This window comes from Onychostoma macrolepis, chromosome 08 (assembly GCF_012432095.1).
Source record: "Onychostoma macrolepis isolate SWU-2019 chromosome 08, ASM1243209v1, whole genome shotgun sequence".
NCBI classification, from domain to species: domain Eukaryota; kingdom Metazoa; phylum Chordata; class Actinopteri; order Cypriniformes; family Cyprinidae; genus Onychostoma; species Onychostoma macrolepis.
Window position 1 is genome coordinate 1668788 of NC_081162.1, and position 27517 is coordinate 1696304.

Genomic DNA, 27517 nt, shown 5'->3' on the forward strand with positions numbered 1-27517 from the left:
TTTTAAAATGTAATTTAATCTAGTTACAAGTACGTAATTTTTGAATCTGATTATTATTTTGTAAATTTCCTACCGTAAATGTATCAAAACATTAGTAATATGCATTGCTAAGAATTCATCTGAACAACTTTAAAGGTGATTTTCTCAATATTTAGATTTTTTTGCACCCTCAGATTCCAGATTTTCAAATAGTTGTATCTCAGCCAAATATTGTCCGATCATAACACACCACACATCAATGGAAAGATTATTTATTCAGCTTTCAGGTGGTGCAAAATGTACCCTTATGACTGGTTTTGTGGTCCTGGGTCACATATGGTTTGTCTGTGCACTTAAAGTCAAAATCAAATGACTTGAATATAGTGTGTGAGTCATATTGTTATGATACATGAATGCTGATCGCCGTATGCTTTATTTGTATAAAAAAGAGCTGCTTCAACCTTCTGCTAAACTTCACACTTTACGTTCCGTGGAAGAAATGAAACCGTTATTTGCTCATTTGTTAGAGCTTCAGGGCAAATGAACGCACAGATGGAGTGTGATGGCGCTGATGTGTGTGTGTTTGTGTTCCAGTTCAATAACATGGTGCTGTATTGCGTGCCCAAGCTGAGGCTGATGGGACAGAAGTTCAGCGTCCGAGAGCGAATCGACATCGCAGGGATGGAGGTATGGCTTCCGTACGTTCAGCTGCGTGTTTACGTTTGTGTCTTCATCTCATCCTGTGCTCATGTCCTCTCATTGCTTGAAGGTTCAGGAAAACGCCAAGCAGAACGTCCCTCACACCTTCACCATCAGCGGCAAACAGCGCTCGCTCGAGCTGCAGGCCAGGTGAACGCAACGTCTTGATATCTCTCAAAGTAGATCACAACATTCGCTCTGTCTTTGCTACTAAAGTTTCATTCAGAGCCACTTCAAACATCATGACATTCATTCTCACAAAGGCTTGTGAAGATCTTTAGAGCACTTAATATTGGAAAAGCATGCAGTGTTCACAATGTAGCTTAAATTTAATCGTAAAATACTCGTGTATGAGCTCTTACGCATCGGGTGCTGAGTCTGATGGGTGTTCATGTGTGTGATTGACAGGACGGCGGAGGAGAAGGACGACTGGATAAAAGTGAGTCGTTCTCTTTGCACACGTTTAATGTCAGACACGCTTTAACATACTGACTTATTACAGAAATAATATACTGAAGTGAGCTGAATATAAGGTTTAGACACTTAATTGCATGTTATTTATAATTGAATAAAATGTATTTTAATTTAAATGAATATAAAATGCAGTTAACTGAACAATAGAGAGATTTTTTTTAACCCACTTAGGTAGGACTAAGTACATTTAATGTTATTTCATAATTGCCTCTATTGTCTTTGAAATGTGGTTAAGCTACTGCTCAATGTGCTGACAAGCATTTCAAATATACGTTAATTCACTATAACGTCACGTATTTCAATTTTTTGCAATCACACGTTTGTCATGATGAAGTTGCAATTTAGTATCAAATAGCACACTAGTTAAAATTATAATGACTTATAATACTATAATTAAGTACTTTACATGTGCTTTAGTACGTTAGTCAACACATCAGAATAAGTGCACTTCTTTAAAACACAAAAGATGATTAAAACATAAGGATTTTAAAATGTACTTTAAAGTAAAGCTTAATTTGACATTATTAGGAGGTGAACTTTTAAAGTGTTTAAGTGTATTTAGAAACAGTCATGAAAGTGGCTGTCTTTAAATCACTTAAATGGCCTATTAATTTTATATTATCTGCAAGCATGTGTGTGTGTGTATAAAATATATATATATATATATATATATATATACTTTAAGTAAGTTAAGTTTAGGTACACTACAAGTGCACATTCAATACAGTTAAACACTTCTTTGACAAGGGTTTCTGGTGTCATTTTAGCACAACTGCATCTGTATTTCAATTGTAATTTTTATGCAGTTGTATTTCAAGTCAACATGAAAATATAATTGACTAATGACATAAGAAAGTGTAGTTTCTTGACTCATGTTTGTATTCATATTGTGATCTGTTCACTTTATTCTAAAGAAGAAAGCTGCTTAATTTCCCTCTGAAACGATTTTAAAGCCCTCTTATTAGACACTTGTCACCATTCAGTCACCTCCCCATTAAGATAATCAAGTCCTGGTGAATACCTTACTGCACTCTCAGATGTGTCACGCTACAGAAGTACTGTGGACGTTTCATGTTGATGTGATAGTTCAGCCAAAAATGAAAGTCCTGTCATCACTTTGCTCTGGAGAAATGCACTCTTATTGCATATAATATCATGAAAGACATAAAAGCATCATAAGAGTAGTTCATATGACTCCTGCGATATACTGGAGATGTTTGTTTAGGTCAATCAGAGCAGTAAACTGTGATTCGGGTCACATCAGTCTGACTGGTGCTCCGTGATCGAATGGTTTTTCAGTCGTGAGCACATCTTCATCATCAGATCATCCTCTTCTGCTTGTAGGTGATCCTGGCGACGATTGAGAAGCACAAGCAGAACAGCGAGACGTTCAAAGCTTTCAGTGTCTCCTGCAGCCGTGATGAGGAGCACACGCCTGACACGCCGGTAACTCGTCCTTCACACGCTCCAAACCAGGTGAACGCAACGTCTTGATATCTCTCAAAGTAGATCACAACATTCGCTCTGTCTTTGCTACTAAAGTTTCATTCAGAGCCACTTCAAACATCATGACATTCATTCTCACAAAGGCTTGTGAAGATCTTTAGAGCACTTAATATTGGAAAAGCATGCAGTGTTCACAATGTAGCTTAAATTTAATCGTAAAATACTCGTGTATGAGCTCTTACGCATCGGGTGCTGAGTCTGATGGGTGTTCATGTGTGTGATTGACAGGACGGCGGAGGAGAAGGACGACTGGATAAAAGTGAGTCGTTCTCTTTGCACACGTTTAATGTCAGACACGCTTTAACATACTGACTTATTACAGAAATAATATACTGAAGTGAGCTGAATATAAGGTTTAGACACTTAATTGCATGTTATTTATAATTGAATAAAATGTATTTTAATTTAAATGAATATAAAATGCAGTTAACTGAACAATAGAGAGATTTTTTTTAACCCACTTAGGTAGGACTAAGTACATTTAATGTTATTTCATAATTGCCTCTATTGTCTTTGAAATGTGGTTAAGCTACTGCTCAATGTGCTGACAAGCATTTCAAATATACGTTAATTCACTATAACGTCACGTATTTCAATTTTTTTGCAATCACACGTTTGTCATGATGAAGTTGCAATTTAATATCAAATAGCACACTAGTTAAAATTATAATGACTTATAATACTATAATTAAGTACTTTACATGTGCTTTAGTACGTTAGTCAACACATCAGAATAAGTGCACTTCTTTAAAACACAAAAGATGATTAAAACATAAGGATTTTAAATGTACTTTAAAGTAAAGCTTAATTTGACATTATTAGGAGGTGAACTTTTTAAAGTGTTTAAGTGTATTTAGAAACAGTCATGAAAGTGGCTGTCTTTAAATCACTTAAATGGCCTATTAATTTTATATTATCTGCAAGCATGTGTGTGTGTGTGTGTATAAAATATATATATATACTTTTAAGTAAGTTAAGTTTAGGTACACTACAAGTGCACATTCAATACAGTTAAACACTTCTTTGACAAGGGTTTCTGGTGTCATTTTAGCACAACTGCATCTGTATTTCAATTGTAATTTTTATGCAGTTGTATTTCAAGTCAACATGAAAATATAATTGACTAATGACATAAGAAAGTGTAGTTTCTTGACTCATGTTTGTATTCATATTGTGATCTGTTCACTTTATTCTAAAGAAGAAAGCTGCTTAATTTCCCTCTGAAACGATTTTAAAGCCCTCTTATTAGACACTTGTCACCTCCCCATTAAGATAATCAAGTCCTGGTGAATACCTTACTGCACTCTCAGATGTGTCACGCTACAGAAGTACTGTGGACGTTTCATGTTGATGTGATAGTTCAGCCAAAAAATGAAAGTCCTGTCATCACTTTGCTCTGCGGAGAAATGCACTCTTATTGCATATAATATCATGAAAGACATAAAAGCATCATAAGAGTAGTTCATATGACTCCTGCGATATACTGGAGATGTTTGTTTAGGTCAATCAGAGCAGTAAACTGTGATTCGGGTCACATCAGTCTGACTGGTGCTCCGTGATCGAATGGTTTTTCAGTCGTGAGCACATCTTCATCATCAGATCATCCTCTTCTGCTTGTAGGTGATCCTGGCGACGATTGAGAAGCACAAGCAGAACAGCGAGACGTTCAAAGCTTTCAGTGTCTCCTGCAGCCGTGATGAGGAGCACACGCCTGACACGCCGGTAACTCGTCCTTCACACGCTCCAAACCAGCCTAGTCACACTGCAATTATGAATATTTGGGAATTTACTTTGGTTTTGGAGTGAAATATGACATGGGCATGTTCATTGATTGATCTAGTGGTCACACTTTAAAAGCAGGATCCTGTGTTTCATCATCTCACACACACACACACACACACACACACACAGCTCTGGTGGCTTTGCTGTGTGTTTAATGGCCAGCGTGTGATTCTGTGTTTTGATGGCAGGGCCTGTTGAGCAGCGCGAGCACATGTGAGACAGACGGAGCTCAGCATGAGAGGGTGAGACACACACACACACACACACACACACAAACTCTGTGTGTGACACGTGAAAGTCACTGTGTTAACCTGTGTGTGTGTTTGATCTGTAGAAGAGCTCAAAGAAGCGAGAGAAGGAGAGAGAAACATGCAGAGGCTGCAGCGAGACCTTCCACTTCACCAAACGCAAGCACCACTGCAAGAGCTGCGGCGCGGTACGTGAGCCGCACACAGACGCAGGTGTAGTATGTGATGCAGCGCGTGCTGACGTGTGCCGCTGTTCGTCTGCAGGCCGTCTGTGGGAAGTGTTCGAAGGTGTTGGAGAGCAGGAGCATCCGTGTGTGTAAGCCGTGTTCTGAAGCACTGCAGGGAGCTGAAGGGACAGCAGGGGGCGGCGCTGAGCCCAAGAGAAAACTCGAGGTAACTTTTACCTTTTATCGAGGACACTTTTTGTCCTACCTGTTTACCAGCATTTAAGAACAACTTGTAGGACTGTGTGTTAAATCAGTATTTATTTATAATAAAAATTATTATTATCAGTATTTATACAAAATTCCATAATAACATTTCAAATCATTTTTAATACGTGAAGTCCTATGTGTCACTGTGTAAATGAGCTACACATGCTGGAGCTCTTCTGTGTCTCACTGAATGAGACCTGAACACATGAACTTCACATAAAATCACATAAACACTGAAACTCAAAGATTTTCACCACAAAATACACACACACACATATATATATATATATATATATATATATAAAACATTACACTGATTTATGATTATTATTTTATGCAAAACCATGCAACCAGGATATTTTTTTTAATCCATTTCTTAATTTATACTGTATACACGTATGTTGTGCATTACTGTATTTGACTGAGAAATGCAGTGCTTTCATGTGCATTGTTATATTTTCATTTAATTACATTTTCAGAAGCTTGAGTTAATTATTAATGTTTAATGGGTAAAAAACAGAAAACAGGATTTGGGAAAAATAGAATGTAATTTTGGGCAAAAATAAAGCTTTTAAACTTTCTTGAGGTTCCTGTGGAATCCTCTCCCATTAATGGCATGAAATGAACATTGTAATAATTATTGATATTGAATGCTAAATATTTTTTGGTCTTATTGCCGGGCTCGCATCTGCTAAATGTGTTGATATTAATCTACTGTAGTGCAGTCAGCCAGGCTGTTTACACTTATTCATATAATTTTTACTTTAACAAGAGCAGCTTTGAGGTTTTGGGGATTCCAAGCAGATATGCATGTAAACAGCATTTCAATCTACAGACGACGATAATCATAATAAGATGTTATGCAGATGTAAAAGAAAAACAAACTGGATGCAAGAACAGCTGTTACTTGTTGCCCATCTTGTGCATGAAAAGAAGGGCATAATTCAACTACTGAATACTTGTTGCATTCAAGTATATTCTCTAGTGCAGTCAACATGAAGGAACAGCATAATGTCAAACACACTTCAGAAACGATGAAGAGAAGGATGGAGCGGATGCTTCTGCCTTTAAACAAACTGATGGTCATCTAAAACAGCCAGAACTGTTCCTGAATGAACAAACACCGCAGTAAACCACATAAAGCCAAATCAGCAAGTGCTGAATTCATGGTTATAGCCTGCATGTGGACCGCTGTATGTCCAGCTCATAAAATACTATGAATAACTCAGCCCTGAGTGTTTTATATGTTTGACATGTATGTTTTAGGCACTAATTCATAAATGTGACCCTGGACGACAAAACCAGTCTTAAGTGTCATTTATTTGAAATTGAGATTTATACATCATCTGAATAATAAGCTTTCTATTGATGTATGGTTTGTTATGATCGGACAATATTTGTCTGAGATACAACTATTTGAAAATCTGGAATCTGAGGGTGCAAAAAAATCTAAATATTGAGAAAATCACCTTTAAAGTTGTTCAAATGAATTCTTAGCAATGCATATTACTAATCAAAAATGAAGTTTTGATACATTTACAGTAAGAAATTTACAAAATATCTTCATGGAACATGATCTTAATATCCTAATGATTTTTGGCATAAAAGAAAAATCAATAAATGTATTTTTGACTATTGCTACAAATATACCCCAGCGACTTAAGACTGGTTTTGTGGTCCAGGGTCATAAATAAGAGACTCCCAGCCGACTGGTTTGATTATTCTGAAATTCATATTCCTGTGAGAGTATCTGCTTGTTATCAGCTGCAGTTGTTGTAAATGATTCTAGTATTAAATTAGATGTACAGTTAGGTCCATATATATTTGGACACTGACACAATTTTCATAATTTCGGCTCCGTATGCCACCAGAATAGAATTAAAATGAAACAATCATGATGAAATCGAAGTGCAGACTTTAAGCTTTAATTCAAGGGGTTGAATAAAATACAACATAAAAAGCTTAAGAATAACAACCATTTTTATACACAGTCCCCCATTTTCAGGGGCTCATATGTAATTGGACAAATAAATATAATCATAAATAAAATGTAAATTTTTCATATTTTGCGGGCGATGACTGTCTTAAGTCTGTAACTCCCGGACATCAGCAGAGACTGGTTTCTTCTTTGTGAAGCTTTGCAGGTCTTCGCTGCAGCGGACTTCAGTTGTTGTTTGTTCGTGGCTCTTTCTGTCTGTAGTTCAGTCTTCAGCGAGTGAAACGCTGCTCGATCGGGTCCAGATCAGGAGCTCATCGGGAGCTCATTTTTTGGTCAACAGCTAAAATAATAAAAATTGTGTCTGTTTCAAAATATATATGGACCTAACTGTAAATATAGCAGTAATTCCAGTTTAACTTAGTGTTATAGAGCATATTTCTGTGATTGACAGATAATTACTGTTCTGTGTTTTTAGGCCACTGTATCTCGAGTTTAACATGCTTCCTCTTGAGCTCGGGGTGATGTACAATCATAATAGTTTTGTCAGCATATCTTCAGCTGTGTGTGTGTGTGTGTTTCAGAAGCAGCTGTCAGTTGCTCAGTCTTCTCAACGAACAGGAAAAGTTGAGGAGCTGGACCAGGAGCTGGGCGGCCATCACTGAAGCACAACCTCTGCTGCTTTACCAGCAAACCAGCACACAGGTCAGAGTGTGTGTGTGTGTGTGTGTGTGTGTGTGTGTGTCACCTGTCAGATTAAGGTCAGATGGATTTGCGTGACCCTGTCCTGACCTCAGAGTGCCCGTCTGAGGCTGGTGACACACAGGATAATGCTTGTTTGTGTCTGTCTGAACATCCTTTTCTGTGCTCTTCTGTGTGTGTAAATCTCATAAACACTATCTTTAGATCATTTCACCCCAGAATCAATAGAAAAAAAAAAATATTTATTTTTTGAAGTGAAATATGAGCTGAACGTTTGGCAGATTTGATGAGCTTGCAGAGATTCAGTGCTGTAATTGTTGTCTTTCTTAGGTCTCTCTGGCTGTGACATGAGAAGAAAGAGTCAAATGTGTTCAGACTGATTCAGGATTGTGAATCTGAATGGAGCTCCTGTCACATGCTGTAAAGGGAGGAGCAAGAGCCAATAAGATGCTTACCCTCGCCTCTGGTCCCTCCCCTTTATAAAGAACTCCTGTTACTTGAAATCACTTTATCCTCAGCACTTTTTCATACTTTCTTTTGAAGATCTTTTTTACCTTCCTTCACACGATCGTTGCTCTTTCAGCAGCAGCTCATGCCTTCATTGTGAGAGCGACTGGCTGTCGATGCACTGTTCCCGTCTGCTGTTCGTGTTTCGCTGGATGGAGATGTTGAGAATGTCTATATGTTACGATGAATGTTTTGTTTTTTCATTGGTTGCCTTTCAGATGTGTTGTTAGTTAAAGCATTAAATCACTGTTCTTGTGATTCACTGTCAGTTCGAACCTTCATGCACCCCTTTTGTTTATTCTTTCTGATTTTAAAAGATGAAATCCTTAAAATACAAGTAAACTGAAGAGTCACGCTGAACTGAAGCAGAGCAAAAAGTCATATTTCACTCGAAGCAACAGGAAGAAATAATATTTGCATTAAAAAAGAAGCCTGTTTTTTGCATTCTGCTATTATTTTCATGATAATTAAGCACATTTCACCCCAAATTCACATTATTATTATTATTATTATACACAAGATAAGTTATGATATATTTCACTTGTGTAGTGTTCACACATTTTGGTAGAATTTTAATTTCATACATAATTGGTCATATGTTTTTTTTTTTTTTTTTTTTTAAGTACATTATTTCAATTTTTATAGTAATGCGAATCACCACTGGGCATGCGTTTTTGCAAAATTCACCCACGATTTCACAAGACAAGTGTGTTCATGAACTCTTCTAAAGTCTTTGGTAAGCATGAACATTCATGGTCTGTTGCTTCCTCAAACTGTGTTGCGCAAACGAGAGATGGTTTTCACTGTCTTTCGTGAGGATCCCCAGCTTCATTGTTTAAGGGCAGATTCCTGTGGCAGGCCACTCAATATTACACCCTTCTGTAGAACATTTGCTATTTTAATGCTCGAGGGGAAACTGTTCCCTCTTGTGTGAATTTTAAGATAAAGGTTTGGATGAGAGGACTAGGTTAAGAATGTCTCTTCATACTCTCACCAAAGGCACACTTCTCTTTTGTATGCACCAATATTGTGATTGCAACAGAAGTACTGTACATGGTCAATATGTAATTAATGATGTAAACATTGCATTTGCTTCCCTTTTAATATTGTTTGAACCCTTGAAACAGAACCAGTATTATTAAAAGCATTTTATGTGTACAAAAGGTGTCTTATAGCATATCAATGAATAAAAGAGTATCTGGTCGCCGATGGTTATGAGGCTTCATTCATTAATTTAGCTTTTTTAAAACAAATGTGTTCCAGCACTAGGCACATTGTACTCATTGTCGATGCTTCACCACAGAAATGGACATATTTCTTTCACAAGACACAAAATAGTCTTGGTAATCTGGGGTGCATTTCCCAAAAGCATCGTTAGCTAACTATGGTCGTAAGTTCCATTGACCTCTATTGGTAACGACAGAACTTGCGACCATACTTGCTTTTGGGAATCACACCCCTGAATGTGTTATGATTTTAGTAGTTTCTTGGAACAGCGTGGTACTGACTTCCTGTAGGCAGAATCTTGTTCAATCATATATAGATGAACTGTGAAAGCATCTGCTGAGATATGTTGAAACTGATTTTCATCACTTTTATGACACAATCTTTTACCAGTAGAGTTTTAGATGCTGATTATTATACGGTCATATTCACAAACAGACTGAAAAAGTTACCACATTAAATAATTAGTAATAATAAAAATATATTAAATTAAATTAAATTAAATCTTTGCTCAGCGTTTTCCAACCAAGGGGACATGACCCCTAGAGATAAAACAAATGGTCTACCAATAACTGAGCAAAATTTAACTGCTGTGGGAAAAAATGCAACATTATGTGAAGTTTAAGCTAAGCTAAAGCAAATAAGCTGAGGTTCATTTAAATGCTTTATTGTCATTGTCCTGCCCACACTGAAATGTTTTAAGAGTGCTGTTCTGAGTTTTAGCATGACTGTGAATACCTGTGGCAGACCAACGGTGTGATGGTGAGTGTGATATTGCTTTTATGCAACAAGAACTTAATATTGATTAACTAACATTTAGAGACACAATACTGTTGATTTGTCTATTTGCTCTACCTCTCTTTCTGGCATTCATTTGGTATCTCAACATGGGAATGACCTCGGGTGTGACCAATCCTAGAAGCACCAATCCCAGCAATGATGCGCGAATCCCTCTTTGGGGACCAGTCTGTCAAGTTGGGTTCTTATATTTCAGATCTGAAGCCATTACAGCTCTTTTCTGCATTTATTCCTGCATGTTTAGTGGTGTGACAGATCAGCCGATCCAGCAGGGATAGTTGTTAAGAGCCAGTGTAAACTGGGTGGCATCTCTGTTATGGTGACCACGAGCCCATCCAGTGGTGCAGTGAAAAGAAAACATCCCTCGCATCCATGCATCTGTGGGTCTATGATTTCTTCCAAGGACTCTCGTCCTCTGTGTATCACATGTTTGAGAGTCAGACACGCTCAGACTGAGTTTTTACGGATGAAATCGTTCCCTATGAGATGATTGCTCATCTCTTAACTCCTTCCCCGCCATTAATGAGATTTTCTGTGTTTGATGAGACAACGCTTCCCTGCCATTGATGGAATTTTATGGCTTTCTGTGTTTTTACTGTTATGCAGAAGGGGGTGCTATTACACATCATCTGAAAGAGTACAGAATCTCTGTCATACTTGGCAGTGAAATGGGTGAGTCCCCTCCTTCAGGCCAGGGCAACTAGACCTTATAGAGAAGTGTAGGAGAGCTGCTGCTAAACTCTCCACAGACTGGCCTTTACAGCAAAATGAATGTTTGGAAATGGAAAATGATATTTCCTACTGACACACTACAGCAAAAGATAGAAATAACTGACTTAAAACCATTTTTTAACTGGTGAAAATACTAGTGTTCTAATCATTTTGGCCAGCACTGTATATTAGCAAGAGGCTGTTGTCACACACTTCTCCAGTAAAGCAGCAGATTCCAGCTGTCCCAGCATGTGTCGCAGTGATACAGCCAGGGTTTGAAATTAACACCTGCCAAATGCGGACAAATCAGCTGTGGCGGGTAACACTGTCGAATCACTAGCCAATTTGGCGGGTTACTTTTTGCAAATTATGTTCACTCATTAATTTCTTGGGCAAGTTCATTTAAGCCAAATCTGCACAGATTTAGCGCAAATACTGAACTCATAAGTCATCATGACATATTAAATACAGCTTAATTGTGCAACCCATTATGATCAGTGATGCTGTCTACACTGGATGCAACGCGACACAACAAATCCCTGACAGTAAACTGATGCCTCGTTACATTTATGATGTACTGACACAAAGTTCAAGTGATTTGCAATGCCCACTTTGTCACATCCAGTGTGGACAGCCGCAAGCTTGTTTTATTTTGGTATAAAAAATATATATATATATATGAATGGCCGGTACCTTTAAAATTTAGTAGCCAAATTGGCTGGTGAGTGAAAAAGTTACATTCAAACCCTGGATTCTGGGATAAGATTTTTTTTTACATAGAGCGCCTGTAAAAAAATTTCTCTGGGATGGACTTTCACAACATGGGGTTGTGAGTTGGGGAATTGTCAGTGGCAAATCACCTCCACCCCAATCAATGAGTGTCTTCATCCTCCACCTCCCCTTCACTGGGTTCTGAGCCACTGGAGACGTCTCCTGGAGTTCAGTCAGATTCCTCCAGTGGTTCTACTGCTTCTGCCTCAGATATACCTACCACTGAAGTACTGGCTTTACCCAAGCTTGAGCCTGTCACAGCCAAGTCTTCAGTTCATCTTTTGGAACTATCCCAAGTCAACCAGTCAAAAGAGGTGGTGACATTCCCGTGTTAAAGACCCAAGCTCTAGTGCTCCCTTAGTCTCCTTCCGAGTTGTCCCAAGTTCCCCTGGAATATGCCGATCTCAATGAAGTCTTCAGTAAGACCCAAGCTGCCTCGTTACCTCCACACAGACCTTATGACTGTTCCAGCCTACCTCGGGAAGACATTACTCTCTCTCCACTCCCGAAAGAACTGCCATGGAGAAGTACCTTCAGGAAGTCCTAGACAGCGGGTTCATCCGCCCATCAACCTCGTCTGCAAGAGCTGGCTTCTTCTTTTGTTGCCAAGAAAGATGGTGGTCTCCGGCCCTGCATTGATTATTGGAGTCTTAATCACATCACCATTACATTTTCGAGGTCCTACAGAGTACTGTCATCTCCACTAAACTGGATCTTTGCAACGCCTACCATCTGGTCAGGATCTGAGAAGAAGACAAGTGGAAGACGGAATTCAACACTCCAACAGGTCATTATGAATACCAAGTTATGCCCTTCGGCTTGGTCAGTGCACCAGCCATCTTCCCGGCATTCATTAATGATGTTGAATAACTTTGTTTTACTTTACCTTGACAACATTCTTATTTACTCCTGTAACTACCAAGAACATGTTCAGCATGTTCGACAGGCCCTTGCTGAGACACAAGCTCTCCGTCAAGCTGGAAAAGAGTGAATTCCATGTCTCTAAAGTCTCATTCCTCGGTTTCATAGTGTCCAATGGCAGCCTCCAGATGGATCCTGGCAAGATCAGGGCAGTATTGGATTGGCCCCAACCTTGTTCAGAGAAACAGGTACAGTGCTTTCTCCTTTTTTTCTTTTTATAGAAGATTCATTAGAAACTTGGGCTCCATTGCATAACCCCTCTCCAGGAGCTTTTGGCAGTTAAGGTGGCATTAGAAGAGTGGAGACATTGGTTGAAGGGGGCCAAACAACCATTCCTCATCTGAACAGACCACAGAAACCTCACATCTAGGCATCCTAGGTGTATATGGCTTTCTTCTTTCAGACAAATCCAATCAGAGTTTTATTAAAAATTGTCCTGGCTCTTCTAAGAGCTATCATTGCAGTCAGCGGGTGTTTCTGTTCAACAGTCCAAAACATGTCAAATAAAGTGCACGCATCCATAATAAAACGTGCCTCACATGGCTCCGGGGTCTGAATAAAGGCCTCCTGTAGCAAATCCATGCATTTTTGTAAGTCATATACACCTAGGATGGCATGAGGGTGAGTAAATAATGGGATAATTTTCATTTTTGGGTAGTCTAACCCTTTAAAGCCTGCTGCATCCGCTGCCCATCCATGGTCCCATATATTCTTGGACTTTGTCACGAGTCTACCAGAGTCCCACGGTAATAGAGTCGTCCTGGTGGTGGATAGATTTTCCAAAACGTGTCTCCTCTTATCACTACCCAAGCTCTCCACAGCAAGTCAGGCAGAAGAGCTTCTAATGCGGCACATGTTTAGGATCCATGGCTTCCCCCAAGACATGCTCTCTGACCGAGGCCCACAGTTCACCTCCAGACTCTGGAAGGTGTTTGGCTGCTTCATAAGATCCTCCATTAGCCTGTAGTTAAACACTTTAAGGCACAGTTCTAACTTAAAAGCAAAATTAAACTTTGGTACAGTGTTGGATTGCAAGACTTAAGCAGATTAAACAAATACTTATTTTACAGAGGAATTTACCAATTAATTCTTCCTACAATGTGATTTTCTGGATTTTTTTTTCTCATTTTGTCTCTCATAGTTGAGGTATACCTATGATGAAAATTACAGGCCTCTCTCATCTTTTTAAGTGGGAGAACTTGCACAATTGGTGGCTGACTAAATACTTTTTTGCCCCACTGTATGTGTATATATATTATATATGAAACCATACATTTCATAATTAAAAGATTACGGCATATATAAGTGACACATCAAATATATGTAAATAATTTGCTATGCATATGTCTAATTTGTATATAACATAATTTAAAAAAACATATCTCACATATATTAATGATTATATATATTCCAATATAGGGCAATAAATGTATTATACATATATAAACATATTTTTGTCTTTTGACTTATATGTCAATATATGAAATTGTTACATTTTCTATAATAGGATTCAAATATGGATATGGCATATATAAAACATGTATGTCATATATGGATATTTCATGCACATATTACATTTCCGTATGGGCAGTGACTGTTTCTGCCCAGATCCATGAGGATTCATCCATCACTTTTCATGTCTCCTGAATAAAGCCTGTTGTGTGTTGTTCTCTGTCTCCAGACAGCAAGCCTGTGTCATTGACGGTAAACCCACTTGTCTGTAGTACGTGGGTAGAACGTGCCAGACATCCATCCACGTGTGCTATGCTGTGGTAAGAGATGTGTTACCTGTTGTTTTTTTTGTTTTGTTTTTTTGGCTTCTTCATTTGGTTTCATTTGTTTGACTGCATTAGGCATATTGTGTGTGTGTGTGTGTGTGTGTTTTGATGCAGATGCAGATGGACTGTATCTATGTGGTTTGCTATGCCAGATGTCTGTAGAGGAGTACAATGGTAGGTGTTTGTCAAGCTGATTGACATGAGTGTCTTAATATTTTAACTGAAAAAAGTAAAGTAGTGCAATTGGTAATCATGACTGTGCACAAAAGTAAGTTTTTTTAATTTAATGTTTATTTTAATGTTTACGTTATTTTATTTTTTATTTTATTTTTTTTACTTGAGATTTCTGTATGAATTTATAATGTTGATTTATTAAAATTTCTTTAATATCCATATTTATTTGTATTAACATGCATTTTATTTATTTATTTTTAATTTTATTTGCTGCTTTATTTTGCATAAATAAATGATTTTTTCAATATATATGATCTGGTTGATTTCTTCGTTCAGAGCCCAAGCCCTCTAAAGATGAGAATGATCAAGCATTCTTTTAAGTCTAATAAAATAAAAGTTACAATAAAAGGTTTAACTAGATAAAAATGTTTGTCGAGACAAACTTTAAGTTGGCTTGAGAAAGCCGGACCAGAAAGTTAGAAAAAGTTTAAGAAGTTTAAAAAAGTTTTAAGTTTAAAGTTTTGCAGTCTGAAGTAGTTTGAAGTTTAAAGTTTTAAAAGCTTAAAGTTTGAATGTTTTAAAGGCAATACAGTCAGAGATGATGATTAGCAAGTGACTAGCATGTTTCTAGCATGTCACTAGCATGTTGCTAGCATGTTTCTAGCATGATTAGCATGTTACTAGCATACTGCTAGCATGACTAGCATGTTGCTAGCAGGACTAGCACGTTACTCGCATGTTTCTAACATGATTATCATGTTACTAGCATGTTGCTAGCATGATTAACAGGGTACTAGCAATACGTTTGGAGTCTGTAGAGTTAAAGCTCTAGGAGGAGTAGCAGTCAGAAATTTTAGTCTCAGAAAAAAAATTAATAATAAGTTTAAATAGGATTTCAGTAAGTTGGCTTTCTCAAGCCAACTTAATAATTAGTAAAAGGTTGTCAAGTTTTTGGAGCATTTTGACTGGACGACCAGCTAACGACTGGTTTAGACCAGATAAAACCATGTTCCATCACTGCAACCAGCTTAGGATACATTTTCAGGCTCTGCAGCTAGTAAACAGATACTATATGCAGGCGCGCAGATGGCACTAGGGACGGGGGGGACATGACCCCCCCAAATTCATAGTGACCCGATCCGTCCCCCGCCCTCACTATCCCTACGAAAGGCGACAAAAATCGGTAAAACAGAGGATTAACCAGTGTTTGAGTGACGCCGGGGCGCGAATCTTTTTTTCCCAGGATGGTAGGGGAAGGTCCCGCCTTTTTTCGCCTCTGATTGGCTAGAAGGGTCTCCTTCTATTGGGTAGGTTTAGGGGTCGCGTTAGTGTAGCCAATCGGAGAGAGCCCTTCTAGCCAATCAGAGGCGACAAAGGCGGGACCTCGTGCCTGTATGAGCGGTAACCATAGTGATCATATACAATTTATGACTGAGCTGAGTCGGTGATTTTCTGAACTGAAAAAAATCGACTGCAAATGCCACATAAAGGCAATGAAGAGACAAAAAACAATCACCTCGTTTTTTCAAAAAACAAACAAACAATGTAAGTATCCTATGCCTGTTGACTTTCCCGCAGATTAGATTTGTTAAGGGGAATAACTAGTCTGACAATAATGGCAAGAAGGCTTTTGCACTTAGCAAACACAGCAAAAACTATTTATCATCAGGAAATAATGTTTTATCTTATCATTTAACCCATTTAACCCATTGTACTGTATAAATTGACTGAGGTATGTTCACTGTCATGTAAGCCACTATAAAAATAATTATAATTATAATAAAAGGCCTACATAAACTTTTGACATCTTCTTATAGCAGGAAATCATGTTTTTTTATTGTACGGAGCAACGGAGGATATAGATTCTTAAATTATGGACTATGAAAAACATTTCTTAATATGTCATACATCATTTGAAAGATAATTCTAACCTATAAATTGCAAAGTTTGTTACAAACTTGTAACACATAAATTAATTTGTTTTAGTTATTCTTGGACATTTGAAATAGTAATTTTAGCCATTAATTCTCAGGAATATGTTGCATTTCACATTGTTGTGAAATTCTATAGAGGTATAGAGGGTTAACTGAAATTATAAGATTTAAAATGTTGTCCTCCTGTTATTTTATTTTATTATTGTTTTTTGCACATAGGTTCTTTGTTGTTTTGTTCATAATGATAGACTTTGTATGCTGAGATAAGCAAATGTTTAAATAAAACATACTTTGCTGAAGACATGAAGTTTTGGTGGGTGATTGGCATACTAGTCAAATAACAGTCTGATCATGAATTGCTAGTGGTGATCAGGTAGGCCTTTGTTTACCTTTGTTCATTGTTGTTTATCCATGATTTCAAATAAGAATCCCCCAATGACTTTTTAGTGCAAATCATTAGTCCAAATTAAGCAAAGTAACTACTTGAGCACTAGTTAAAGCCCAAATTACGCAAAATAACGAATTGAGTTTAAATAATTTGCTGACAGCTTGGTCCCCCCCAGTTAAAAAATCCTATCTGCACCCCTGACTATATGTGTATCTGTGGCTTGAGCTATTATTGACAGTCCTATTATTGAACCCGAGACTTGTCTTCAAAATCAGTGTAATCAGCGAATGTGTAATGAATTCTCTTCTGTGGCAGCAGAGGACGCCACGGCCATCTCATGCAGTGGATGTAGAGGAAGTTTCATCGCATCTCTCTTCGGAGAACGCCTCGTCTTCCTGTTAAACTCTCAGCTTGTCACGACTCTGAGGCACCTGCAGGACTTCCTCTTTCTGCTTCTCCTCTGAGCTTAGGATGCTGTTAAATATCTACTTTCACTTAATAACTTTCACTTCATTTTCCTACTCGCTGAAAATCTTTTTTGCAAGATCTCCTAACTCCCTCTTCAAGTCATCAGCTCATTGAGACTAGATCATTCTTCTTTTGTTTAATGGTCATCAGAAAGCGATGCAGGCCATGCATTCACCAGGAACCCCTTCAATGGGCTATCTACTATTTATGGATTTCATGGACAGTTTCAAAATGACCCCAGAACGCAGAAATAAACACGAGTCCAGCCTGAATTTAATTCAATATGGCTATCCATTCCGTTTTAACATCTCACAATCTGATAATAACACAACTCCTAAGCAAAATCTCTCAACTTTGGGCCAGTGCTTAAATTGATGCTACTCTTAAAGTAAGGCACACTCTTAAAATAAAAGCGCTTAAAAGGTTCTTCACAGCGATGGCACAGAAGAACCATTCAGTCAAAGAACATCTCTTTCTTACCTTTTTATAATCGGAAGAACCTTCTTTCTCCACAAAGAAGCTTTTGTGAAAAAGAAAGGTTCTTCAGATGTTAAAGGATCTTAAAGCTTATGGAACCATTCAGACAAAAAAAGGTTCTTCTATGGCATCGTGAAGCACCTTTATTTTCAAGAGTGCATTGTCCGGATTAATTAATTAATTAATTTTTTTTAAAGATTCATCTTGTATCTATATAATTTAAAAATCTTTAGAATTTTTCTATATTTTTGCCGTTTAGCCTACTGTTTTATTATTTTACAGTTTATGCAGATTAAACTGATGATGTGTAGCTTCAGCCTCGTCGGTCATCTGGAGCTGAACCCAGCTCATGCTCAGCTACTTGATGAGTAACACGCAGCTTAAGCCACCAGGACAGAGCCACAGCGTGTCCTCTCCTCATCATAAACCCTAAATGCTCGCTCCAGACCGATCAGGCTGCGTCTGTCTGCGCATGCGCGGCGCCAGCAGTGAAGTGAAAGACGGAGCAGCAGTTTGAATGGCTTTCAGCAGCGCATCTGAAGCAGTGATGGGGGACTGGAGCAGTGTTCGCAACCAGACAGGTACACTCATGCACACCAGCCTTTTGAAAAGTGTTTGTTTCTATTAGCTTCGCTCTTTGAGTTGCTTTATAGCACAGTTTGTTCGGTGTGTTCTTACACAAATGGGTAACTTTATTTTACGGTGCCCTTTGTTACACGTTACATGTAGGCCTACTTATTATTATAATAAATTACGCATAATTACATGAAAGTAGGCTAAACGCAAGGCAAACCCTAATCCTAACTCTAACCATATAGTAAGTTAATTATATCACTCAGTATTTAAATGTATAATTAGGCTACACGGTAACATCGACACCTTAAAATAAAGTGTACGTACGTGTAACATGTTACATGCAAATACTATGGAAATGATAGTAAATTATGACTATTACATATTTACAAACTCTAATCCTAAACCTATAGTAAGTCAATTTGAATTAAGTTGTTAATTATTTTTAGTACTCATTTGTAATACAGTGTGCACTGAAACAGGGTTACCGTAAAATAAAGCCATTGTTCTCTTAATAATCATCTACCAGTTGCAATTAACAACATTTGAATTTGTAAATAACAGTTAAGCGTTCACATTACTGTTTTAACGTGGATCCGATTTAGTGTAGCTGTCATCGGACAAATATATTCTGTAGCTTATTTACATTGATCACTGTGTGAAGGAGAAACGAACTTCTCTTCAGATGCGGTTTTGATGAAGTGTGTGTGTGTGTGACAGACAGAGACGGGTTTATTGTGTGTGTGACAGCAGACAGGATGATATGAGAGCAGGAAACGCGTCTTCTGTAAATGACAGCGGTTCTCTGATCGGAAACACGCGATGCGCTTCGATCGTCTTCCTGTTTCTTTCTTCATCTTGTGTTTTCTGTTATTTCGACTTGAGGTTGACCCATGTCACTATAAAAACCTGTATGCTGTTATTTTTTTCGTGGAACACTAATGTAGACGTTTCCATATCCACACACACACACACTCTCTCTCTCTCTCACACACACACACACACACACACACTCTCTCTCTCACACACACACACACACACACACACACAAACAAACAAACAAACAAACAAAAAGTTCATAAAGTATCAAAAGCTATAGGCCTATTCCAAGTGTGAGGAACAGAGCAAACTTTAAATCATGTAGGCTGCATTTACACTGCAGGTCTTGATGGCCAATTCCGATTTTGTGACTATATCCGATTTTTTGGACGACGTGCTTACATTTCTTTTAAAAGTGGCCCGTATCCGATGTGTGCATTTTACACTGCACTTGGTGAAACAAGCTAAAAATAGCATATGACATCACAAATCAATTTGAATAGTACATTGAGTTTAATTTACTGACATGGAATTCATATAGAAACGTTTTTATTGCAATATCACATCTATAGGCTACATCAAAATAATTATATATCCGTACAAATTCTTCAGGACAGCGATGATCTTCAGCTCCGCTGAAAGCTTGCGAGTGGAATAATACTCAGGTGGTATAATGTTAAACATGTCACATCGTCTGTGTTTTTTTAGTAATTACCAAATGCGTTCATCAGTGATTGTATATCAAAGGCAGGGACATGTTTGTGTGCATTTATTTTGTGGTTTCAATGGAACGAAGGGGACTGAAGTGCTTGTCCGTGCACGAGCCGCCGTCATTGACAACAGCAGCACATTTCAGCGTCAGATCGTCTTTTATTTAACACTGACGAACGAAATGAATACTCTGCTACTCAACTAGAGATCTTTCATTTGTTACAGGTTTGTCTGTACCCTGAAATGTTTAAAAAAACTCACTTTTCAATGACGTAGGAGTCGCATTTGCAGGGGAATATCCGATCTGACCGCTCACGGCAGGCGCAAATGCACGGATCCGATTCATATCTGATTTATTTCCACATATGAATGAGGCCTGAAACCGATCGGAGAATATCGGAATCCATGCGATTTTTTCCTGCTTACACGGTCGTGGGCCATATCCGATCTGTGCCACATGGGAGGAAAAAATCGGAATTGGGTCACTTAAGCATGCAGTGTAAATGCGGCCTAAAACTTAGTTTCAGTTCAAATAAACAGGTGATGTGTTTCTAGGTAAATGCTGTAATTTGGTTCACTGTATTATTTATTTTTAAATGTTGTTGTGTTTGAGGCGTTGCTGATAAACACACTGCCCCTCTCAGCCCGTCCTAAACTCTTCAGTGCTGTGTTCAGTTGTTAATATTTGATGGTCTACAGTTTTTTCTGCACGGTGGAAAACTCAGTCATATGTGACATGAGGCAGCAAAACTCGACACAGAAAATCTACTGACAAACAGATGCAATCTTAATTTGTTTATTTAACCAGTTATCCGTCAAGCTTGAGTAAGTTTAAGGCAAGAAATGTTTGTCACAGCTGCATGCTTGAATGTTAAGGTCGAACCCTGATCTGTATCATTATCTTTATAGTGTATTTAATTATCTTTATATCTATTTCAAAATAGTCTGTGTAATGAACCTATCCTAAGAAATATTCACTGAAATAAAAAGTGTGACAAAGTGCAGGATATGAGGTGGCCCCAGTCTCATTAAAACTGGTTCATTACCATGTTATTCGTTAGTCACGCAGTTACAGTGTGGCACACACCTGCTTTACAGTTTCACTTCTCACCAGCACAAAAACAACAGTGTGCAGGAGGAACAGCCCAAAAATCATTCTGCACACATAAATCATCTGTATCTGTATCTTCCTACTCTCTACTTTTCTAATCTCTTGTTCTTGATAATCAATTAAAGGAACAATTCACCCAAAAATGAAAATTAGCTGAAAGCGTGCTCACCTGCAGGCCATCTGAGATCAGGATGAGTGTGTTTCTTCATCAGGTTTGGAGAAATGTGTCTCTGCATCAGTGTCTCAGCAATGGATGCTCTGAGAGTCCAAACAGCTGATAAAAACATACAATAATCCACAGCACTCCAGTCCATCAGTTAACATCTGGAGAAGACAAAAGCTGAAACACATCCAGCATTCAAGTCCAAGTCCATAATCCATAATAACTCTTCCTTCAGTGAAAAAGTGCATCTGCTGTTGTGTCTCACATCAAACCCCAGCCACATGTGTTTAGAGCTGTTCTGGCTTGTAAACGCTGCTTGATCTGCAGATTTCTCTCCTGATTCACACCAGAGGAAGAGTTATTATGGATTATGGACTAGTATTTTAACTGGAAGCAATGGTTTTAAATTAAAAATGTCTTGATGATGGTTTGTTAACTGATGGACTGGAGTGGTGTGGATTATTGTGATGTTTTTATAAGCTGTTTGGACTCTTATTCTGACGGCACCCATTCACTGGGATGGGTCATTGAGTCAGTGTTCATTTTTGGGTGACCTGTTTCTTTCAATTCAGTCTAAGCATGGCAGCATTGTTCTGTGTTTACGCAGGTCAGTGCGCTCCGCTGCTGTCTCCTGTGGTCGGGACTCTGAAGCTGGTGTCCGGTGATGGGAAGAGTGTGGGCAGCGTGATGAGCCTCCAGTGCCCCTCCAGACACCGAGCGGTCAGCGGCGGTCAGATGTCCTGCGTGTGGAGCAGCAATAAGACACACTGGAGCGGCGGGACACCGGAGTGTAAACGTAAGCCTGACACACTCATAAATGTGACCCTGGACCACTAAACCAATCATGAGGGTCATGATTTATACATCATCGTAAAGCTGAATAAATAATCTTTCCAGTGATGTATGGTTTGTCAGGATTGGACAATATTTGGCTGAGATACAAAAATCTAAATATTGAGAAAATATTTTGTAAATTTCCTGCCTTAAACATATACAAAAATAAGTTTTGATATAGTTAAGGTAGGAAATTTACAAAATATCTTCATCTTTATTATAGTTTTTCTCGATGGCTAACACACTATAATTGATTCATTTCGCACAATTTTCCGAATTATTCATACAGTTCTCGAAACAAAGATAGGAAACAAAAAACAAAACTTTAAGTTTGAACATATTTCACATGTTTTCACACATGTTCCAATTTGCTCAGTGTTTTCTGCAAAACTCTACACAAGAACGGCTTCATTTTGCACAGGTTTAACCATGTTCTCATTCAGAAAACACAAACACATGATATAATCAACTCAAGCATCACATTTATCTGTGTGTGAACATTCAGTAGCAAAACTGATGACACAGGTCAGAATCTGAGGATTGGAAAATCCTGGTCGTGGGAGACAAAGAGGAAAAGAAAAACTAAGGGGATGAGGTCAAAGTCATTTGCTGCTGATGAAATATGAAGCAGTATAGTTGAGCATGTGCTTGTGCATGGAACGATCATAAGCAAAGCTGCCTGCAGGATCATCTACAGGGTTTCACATGACTTACACTTTACAATTACACTACATAATAGCAGATGAGAGAACTTTCACTGTTCTTTGTACTGTAACCACTGTAGCACACGCTCTCAAACTCATAACAGCTGAATTCATTTGAATTCAAGTACTTTTTTGTGCAGAACTGAGAGCCGACGGTCTCTAGGGGAAGCAGAGAAAGTAGTTCTGGAAGTTTGAAGTTTGCACAAGTTGGTGTATAGTTTTGAGATTGTGTTTATAGTTGTGAGAAAATGGTGAATTGTTTCATGAATTGTGTGTTAGCAATCCAGAAAAACTGTAATATCCTAATGATTTTTGGCATGAAAGAAAAATGGATAATTTTGACCCATACAATGCTTATGACTGCTTTTGTGCTCCAGGGACACGTATGTGATGCGTTAGAGTTGTGAACACATTTGTGAACAATTCAAAACTGAATCTTGACTTTATCAGCAGAGACAGGCCAATATCTCGACATTTGTTAAAGAATCATTCATACAGATTGTTGGACAAAAATATGAAACTATTCTTATTTTATAATAATATAAAGGATGTAATAAAAGATTTGCATTAAGACTTGAAAAGGGCTTGTCATTGAAGCACAGTATAACTTGATGGTTACCGCATATTAGGATTCAGAACTGCTCCGAGTGTCTCTTGGAAGTTCCCTCAGTCATGGAAAACATGATAAAATCGGAAAGCAGTCTCTTCTGTTCACCAAGACTTTGATTAAGCATCTGTTACTGTCATGCTCTCACTGTGTGTTTGCTCTCTGTGTTTGTGCAGCTTTGTCTCGGTTCGAGGATGAGGGCTTTCGTTTAGCTATTCTGGTGTCCTTCATCAGCTTAGCCATCATTCTCGTCATGAGCATCATCTTCATCACTTCCTGCCTGGTGAGACACGTGAAACGCGAGGAGAGGAGAAAGATGGAGAGGTGAGAGACGGATTGAGAATAGACAGAGCTCTCTAAACCCGGTGCATCATCCACCGCCGACAGCTTTAAAATCCTTCCAGCGCTATTTAACCCTGAGCCGTGTCATGTCTTCATTCCCTTGTGAAAAGAGTGTGCTTCATTGTATTAAATGTGCACTTGTAGTGTGCTTCAAATCAGAAAAGTATATTCTTAAAGATAATGTAATATTCATGAAATAAAAGGCCATGTAAGTGTTTTATAGGGACACTTTCATGACTGTTTCTTAACATACTTTAAGTGCAATTTCTAAAAGTGTATTTATGTCAAATTAAGTTTCACTTTACAGTACATTATAAATCACTGCTTTAATAATCTTGTGTCATGCTTTAAAGAAGCGCACTTATTCTGATGTTAATTGCTTGATAATAATTGTAACTGTAGTGTGTTATCTAATATTACATTTAAAGTTAATATATTTGAAATGTACTAAATTGCAACTTCATCATTACAAATGTCTAATTACAAATATATTGAAATACTTATTGGTCAAAATATTCTCTTAAATTTGTATAATTGCATTAAATATTAATTTAAACTGTAACATGTTTTTGTTTAATTGAAACTTTTGTATGTATTTTATTTTACAGTAATGGTAATCAACAACATGCACACACTATAAGGTTAGGGTTTAGCTTAATTGCTTATAATTATCCATAATTTACTGTTATTGCTATAGTAAGGGCATGCAAAATGTGTAATGAAGACACTCTAAAATTAAGTGTTACCTAATTAACATGCAATCAAGTGTCCAAAAAATACGCTAAAGTATACTTTATACACTTGTCTGCTGAAATTGTACAATAGGTTTGTGTGAGAAACAGGCCCATATTTCACATTATTTCATATTACACTCTCTCCAAAACCCCACGTTCAAATGTTGTCAGCAAAGCTAAGTGACAGGAAAGCAGCCAGAGACTCGCCGTGCCTTCAAAACAATCCAGCTGAGGTGCCTAGACCAAAAAAGAAGGTCTGCACACTCTCAAACATCAAAAGAATCACAAGCGAGATGAAAGCATATAGAGCAATTTACTGGATAAAAACAAGGCAAACGTTGCGGTCACATGTTGACCTTTTTCAATGCCAAGCTGACAACAAGCAAACCTGAGTGGACATGATTCAGAATGTGATTTGAGAAGAGCTCACGTCAGTCGTCTTATGAGGAAAGAAAGGCAGATGTGAAGGAAGTCAGTTAAAGCCACCACTGACGCGGATGACTGTAATGAGTGTGTCTCGTGTGATGTGTAGGGCAAGAAAAACGGGAGCGTCAGAGCTTTGGCAACAAATAGATGTTGAGGGTGCGGAGCTGCAGAGAGAGGTGTTACACAGCCAGAAAACCACAAACCACAACAACAACAACAACAACAGCAGCAGAGGAGAGAGACCACACACAGACAAGCACGTCTACGGCCACGGAGACCTCCTCACTGCCTGCAGGTACTGTCCAAACACGCTTCAAAATAGACCAGCACACATCTGCACAAACACGCAATATGCTGTCATCACAAACATAAAAGCAAGAGTTCACCCCAAAAATGAAAATGCAGTCACTCTCAGGCCATGCAAAATGTAGATGAGTTTGTTTCGTCATGAGATTTAGCATTTCAGCAATGGATGCTCTGCAGTGAATGGGTGCCGTCAGAATGAGAGTCCAAACAGCTGATAAAAACATCACAATAATCCACAGCACTCCAGTCCATCAGTTAACATCTGGAAAAGACAAAAGCTGAAACACATCCAGCATTAACTAAAATACCATCGAGTCCATAATCCATAATAATGCTTCCTCCAGTGAAAGACATTTGGACTCTCATTCTGACGGCACCCATTCACTGCTGAGACACTGATGCAATGACACATTTCTACAAATCTGATGAAGAAACAAAGTTTCTTTTTTTTTTTTCACGAAACCGTTCCTTTAAAATACACTTATTGTATTAAATCCCTGACCCGAGATTTAACAGTCTGAAACATTTGTCAAGCCAGCATCAAAGTTTGTCCTGACAAGCTTTCCTTTTGTACCGTTCATGCATAAAGATGTTAAAGAGCATCACGCTGGCATGCACTCATTGTGATGATACAGTATGTGTTTTTCACAGGTGTCTTCAGCAAGGGAAGCCCTGTCCTCCGAGCATCCGTCCGTCCCAGTTCTCTCTGATACTCAGTCCACCCACTGACTACCTTATAAACACACACATGGGCCCCGTCGAGGCCCACGGTGTGTTCCCTGTCCCCCGTGGCGCTGCAGGGGACAGACACTTCTGCAGGCCACTTCATGACCCGCTCTGGAACAGACCGCACCTGTACAGCCCACATCCACCGCCTGTCCAGATGATGTCTATATGAGGATGTGCTGAAGACCGTGGATAATAATGAGGCTGGGACTAGTCATGAGACAAGACCTCAACTGAGAACTGGAACTTCTTTCACGTGTTGTTTTATTGTTATGTTTTTTGGATGATGTGTATTGAATTTTCTTTGCACTTAACATGCTATTGCACTCGATACTGGCCAAACATCAGCAACAATAGATGTTTTAAATAGCTGCATAGTAAATTTTTATAACATGACTACTTGACCTGCAACATTACTGGATGTTTACATACAGTATGCCTCATTCCCTTGACATTAAGAATGTAGAGTTTGCAGGAAAACAATCCAAAGGCACTCCAGACAGACTGATGTCTTGAAGGACCCTGATGCTAATGCTTGACACTTTCCGTAAGCCAGACTTCATGAAACAGTAGAACAATTATTTTCACGTATCTGTTAATATAAAAAAAAGTTTACTTAAAATATTCCTGCATCTGTAAATATGCTTTATTGATGCACACTTGAAATAATCATTATATCCTCATGGAATCAAAGTCTCAACTGTGTGTTTTATTTTTTTTTGCACGCAAGCTTTAAAATGTGGAGCTTTCAGCTAGTGTTGGTGCCTCTCGATATAATGTGTGAATAAAAACTGAATACCACACTAAAGTGGCACACTGGATTCATTTGAGATGTTGTGCAGATTATAATACCGTGCACTCTTTGATCATTAGTTTAATGAATGAGAGCTGGGGTTCAACCCTAATCAAACGCATCTGAACAAGCTCTTCAGGATTCCTAGCAGGTGAGTTTGGTTGCAGCTAAACTCTGCAGGAACCTTCAGGGCCAGAGATAAGAAACACAATCATTGGCCAGCAGCGCCACGCCGCGGTTACTAATAAAACATGCACGTATCGTGTTCGTTTTGTCTGCATCTGAAAAGTTTTTAACATAAATTCTTCATCAATAATATGTCTGTCATTTTCTTCGACTAGATCCCCATATGTTTATCCATTGTCTTCATTTTGTAACACTTTGTAGATTTATTTCACTAAAAGTAAACAAACATGACAAGAGGTGAAAGTGACGGAGAGTCCACAAAACTTACACGAATGAAATACGTGCAACTCAATGATTTTACTCAATTCTGTTCCCATTCGCTTCGAATCATAAATGTGGTCGTTATAAGAGTTTCTGTTCTGACCTGCATTAGAAGCTGCACGCGGTTCGTCGACGGTATGATGACAGGTAAGAGCTCATGCATTCACTTTTTCACTCAGTCACTAAGGCAAATATGCCAAAATTGTACATTTAGGGGTACAATGGCTGGGGCAGAACCAATAAAGGGACATCTGTATGCTTTATCTACCCTTAAAAGTTTGATAGTAGGGTACCGTCATGATGCAGTGAC

At 38.3% G+C, this 27517-nt stretch overlaps 3 protein-coding genes across 5 annotated transcripts in view; all 3 read left to right on the plus strand.

The window, feature by feature from the left end:
- Window positions 1-2646, plus strand: part of fgd (faciogenital dysplasia) — a 50159-nt gene extending 47513 nt beyond the window's left edge. Inside the window, exons 11-14 of the mRNA XM_058785332.1 lie at window positions 574-666; window positions 749-828; window positions 1087-1117; window positions 2497-2646. Coding sequence (XP_058641315.1) covers window positions 574-666; window positions 749-828; window positions 1087-1117; window positions 2497-2646 — 354 coding nt within the window. The remainder of the gene's footprint in view (window positions 1-573; window positions 667-748; window positions 829-1086; window positions 1118-2496) is intronic.
- Window positions 2647-2774: 128 nt separating this feature from the next.
- On the plus strand, window positions 2775-9471 carry LOC131545813 (FYVE, RhoGEF and PH domain-containing protein 3-like). The gene is made up of 7 exons (XM_058784968.1): window positions 2775-2917; window positions 4279-4380; window positions 4629-4682; window positions 4775-4876; window positions 4953-5081; window positions 7643-7763; window positions 8091-9471. Exons 1-6 carry the CDS (start codon window positions 2870-2872, stop codon window positions 7721-7723), a joined length of 516 nt encoding a protein of 171 aa, XP_058640951.1. The 5' UTR covers window positions 2775-2869; the 3' UTR covers window positions 7724-7763; window positions 8091-9471.
- Window positions 9472-16044: 6573 nt separating this feature from the next.
- Window positions 16045-26764, plus strand: LOC131545227 (sushi domain-containing protein 3). 3 transcript variants are annotated; one of them, XM_058783852.1, is made up of 7 exons: window positions 16045-16189; window positions 17285-17822; window positions 18194-18492; window positions 21896-22084; window positions 23610-23757; window positions 25042-25230; window positions 25893-26764. In XM_058783852.1, the coding sequence occupies exons 3-7, from the start codon at window positions 18429-18431 to the stop codon at window positions 26137-26139; spliced, it is 837 nt and encodes a 278-aa protein (XP_058639835.1). In that variant the 5' UTR covers window positions 16045-16189; window positions 17285-17822; window positions 18194-18428; the 3' UTR covers window positions 26140-26764. The 3 variants fall into 3 exon arrangements, with proteins under 3 accessions (XP_058639835.1, XP_058639838.1, XP_058639837.1); XM_058783855.1 differs by lacking the exons at window positions 16045-16189; window positions 17285-17822; window positions 18194-18492 and adding an exon at window positions 19788-19968; XM_058783854.1 differs by lacking the exons at window positions 16045-16189; window positions 17285-17822; window positions 18194-18492 and adding an exon at window positions 20033-20239.
- The last annotated feature ends 753 nt before the right edge of the window (window positions 26765-27517 follow it).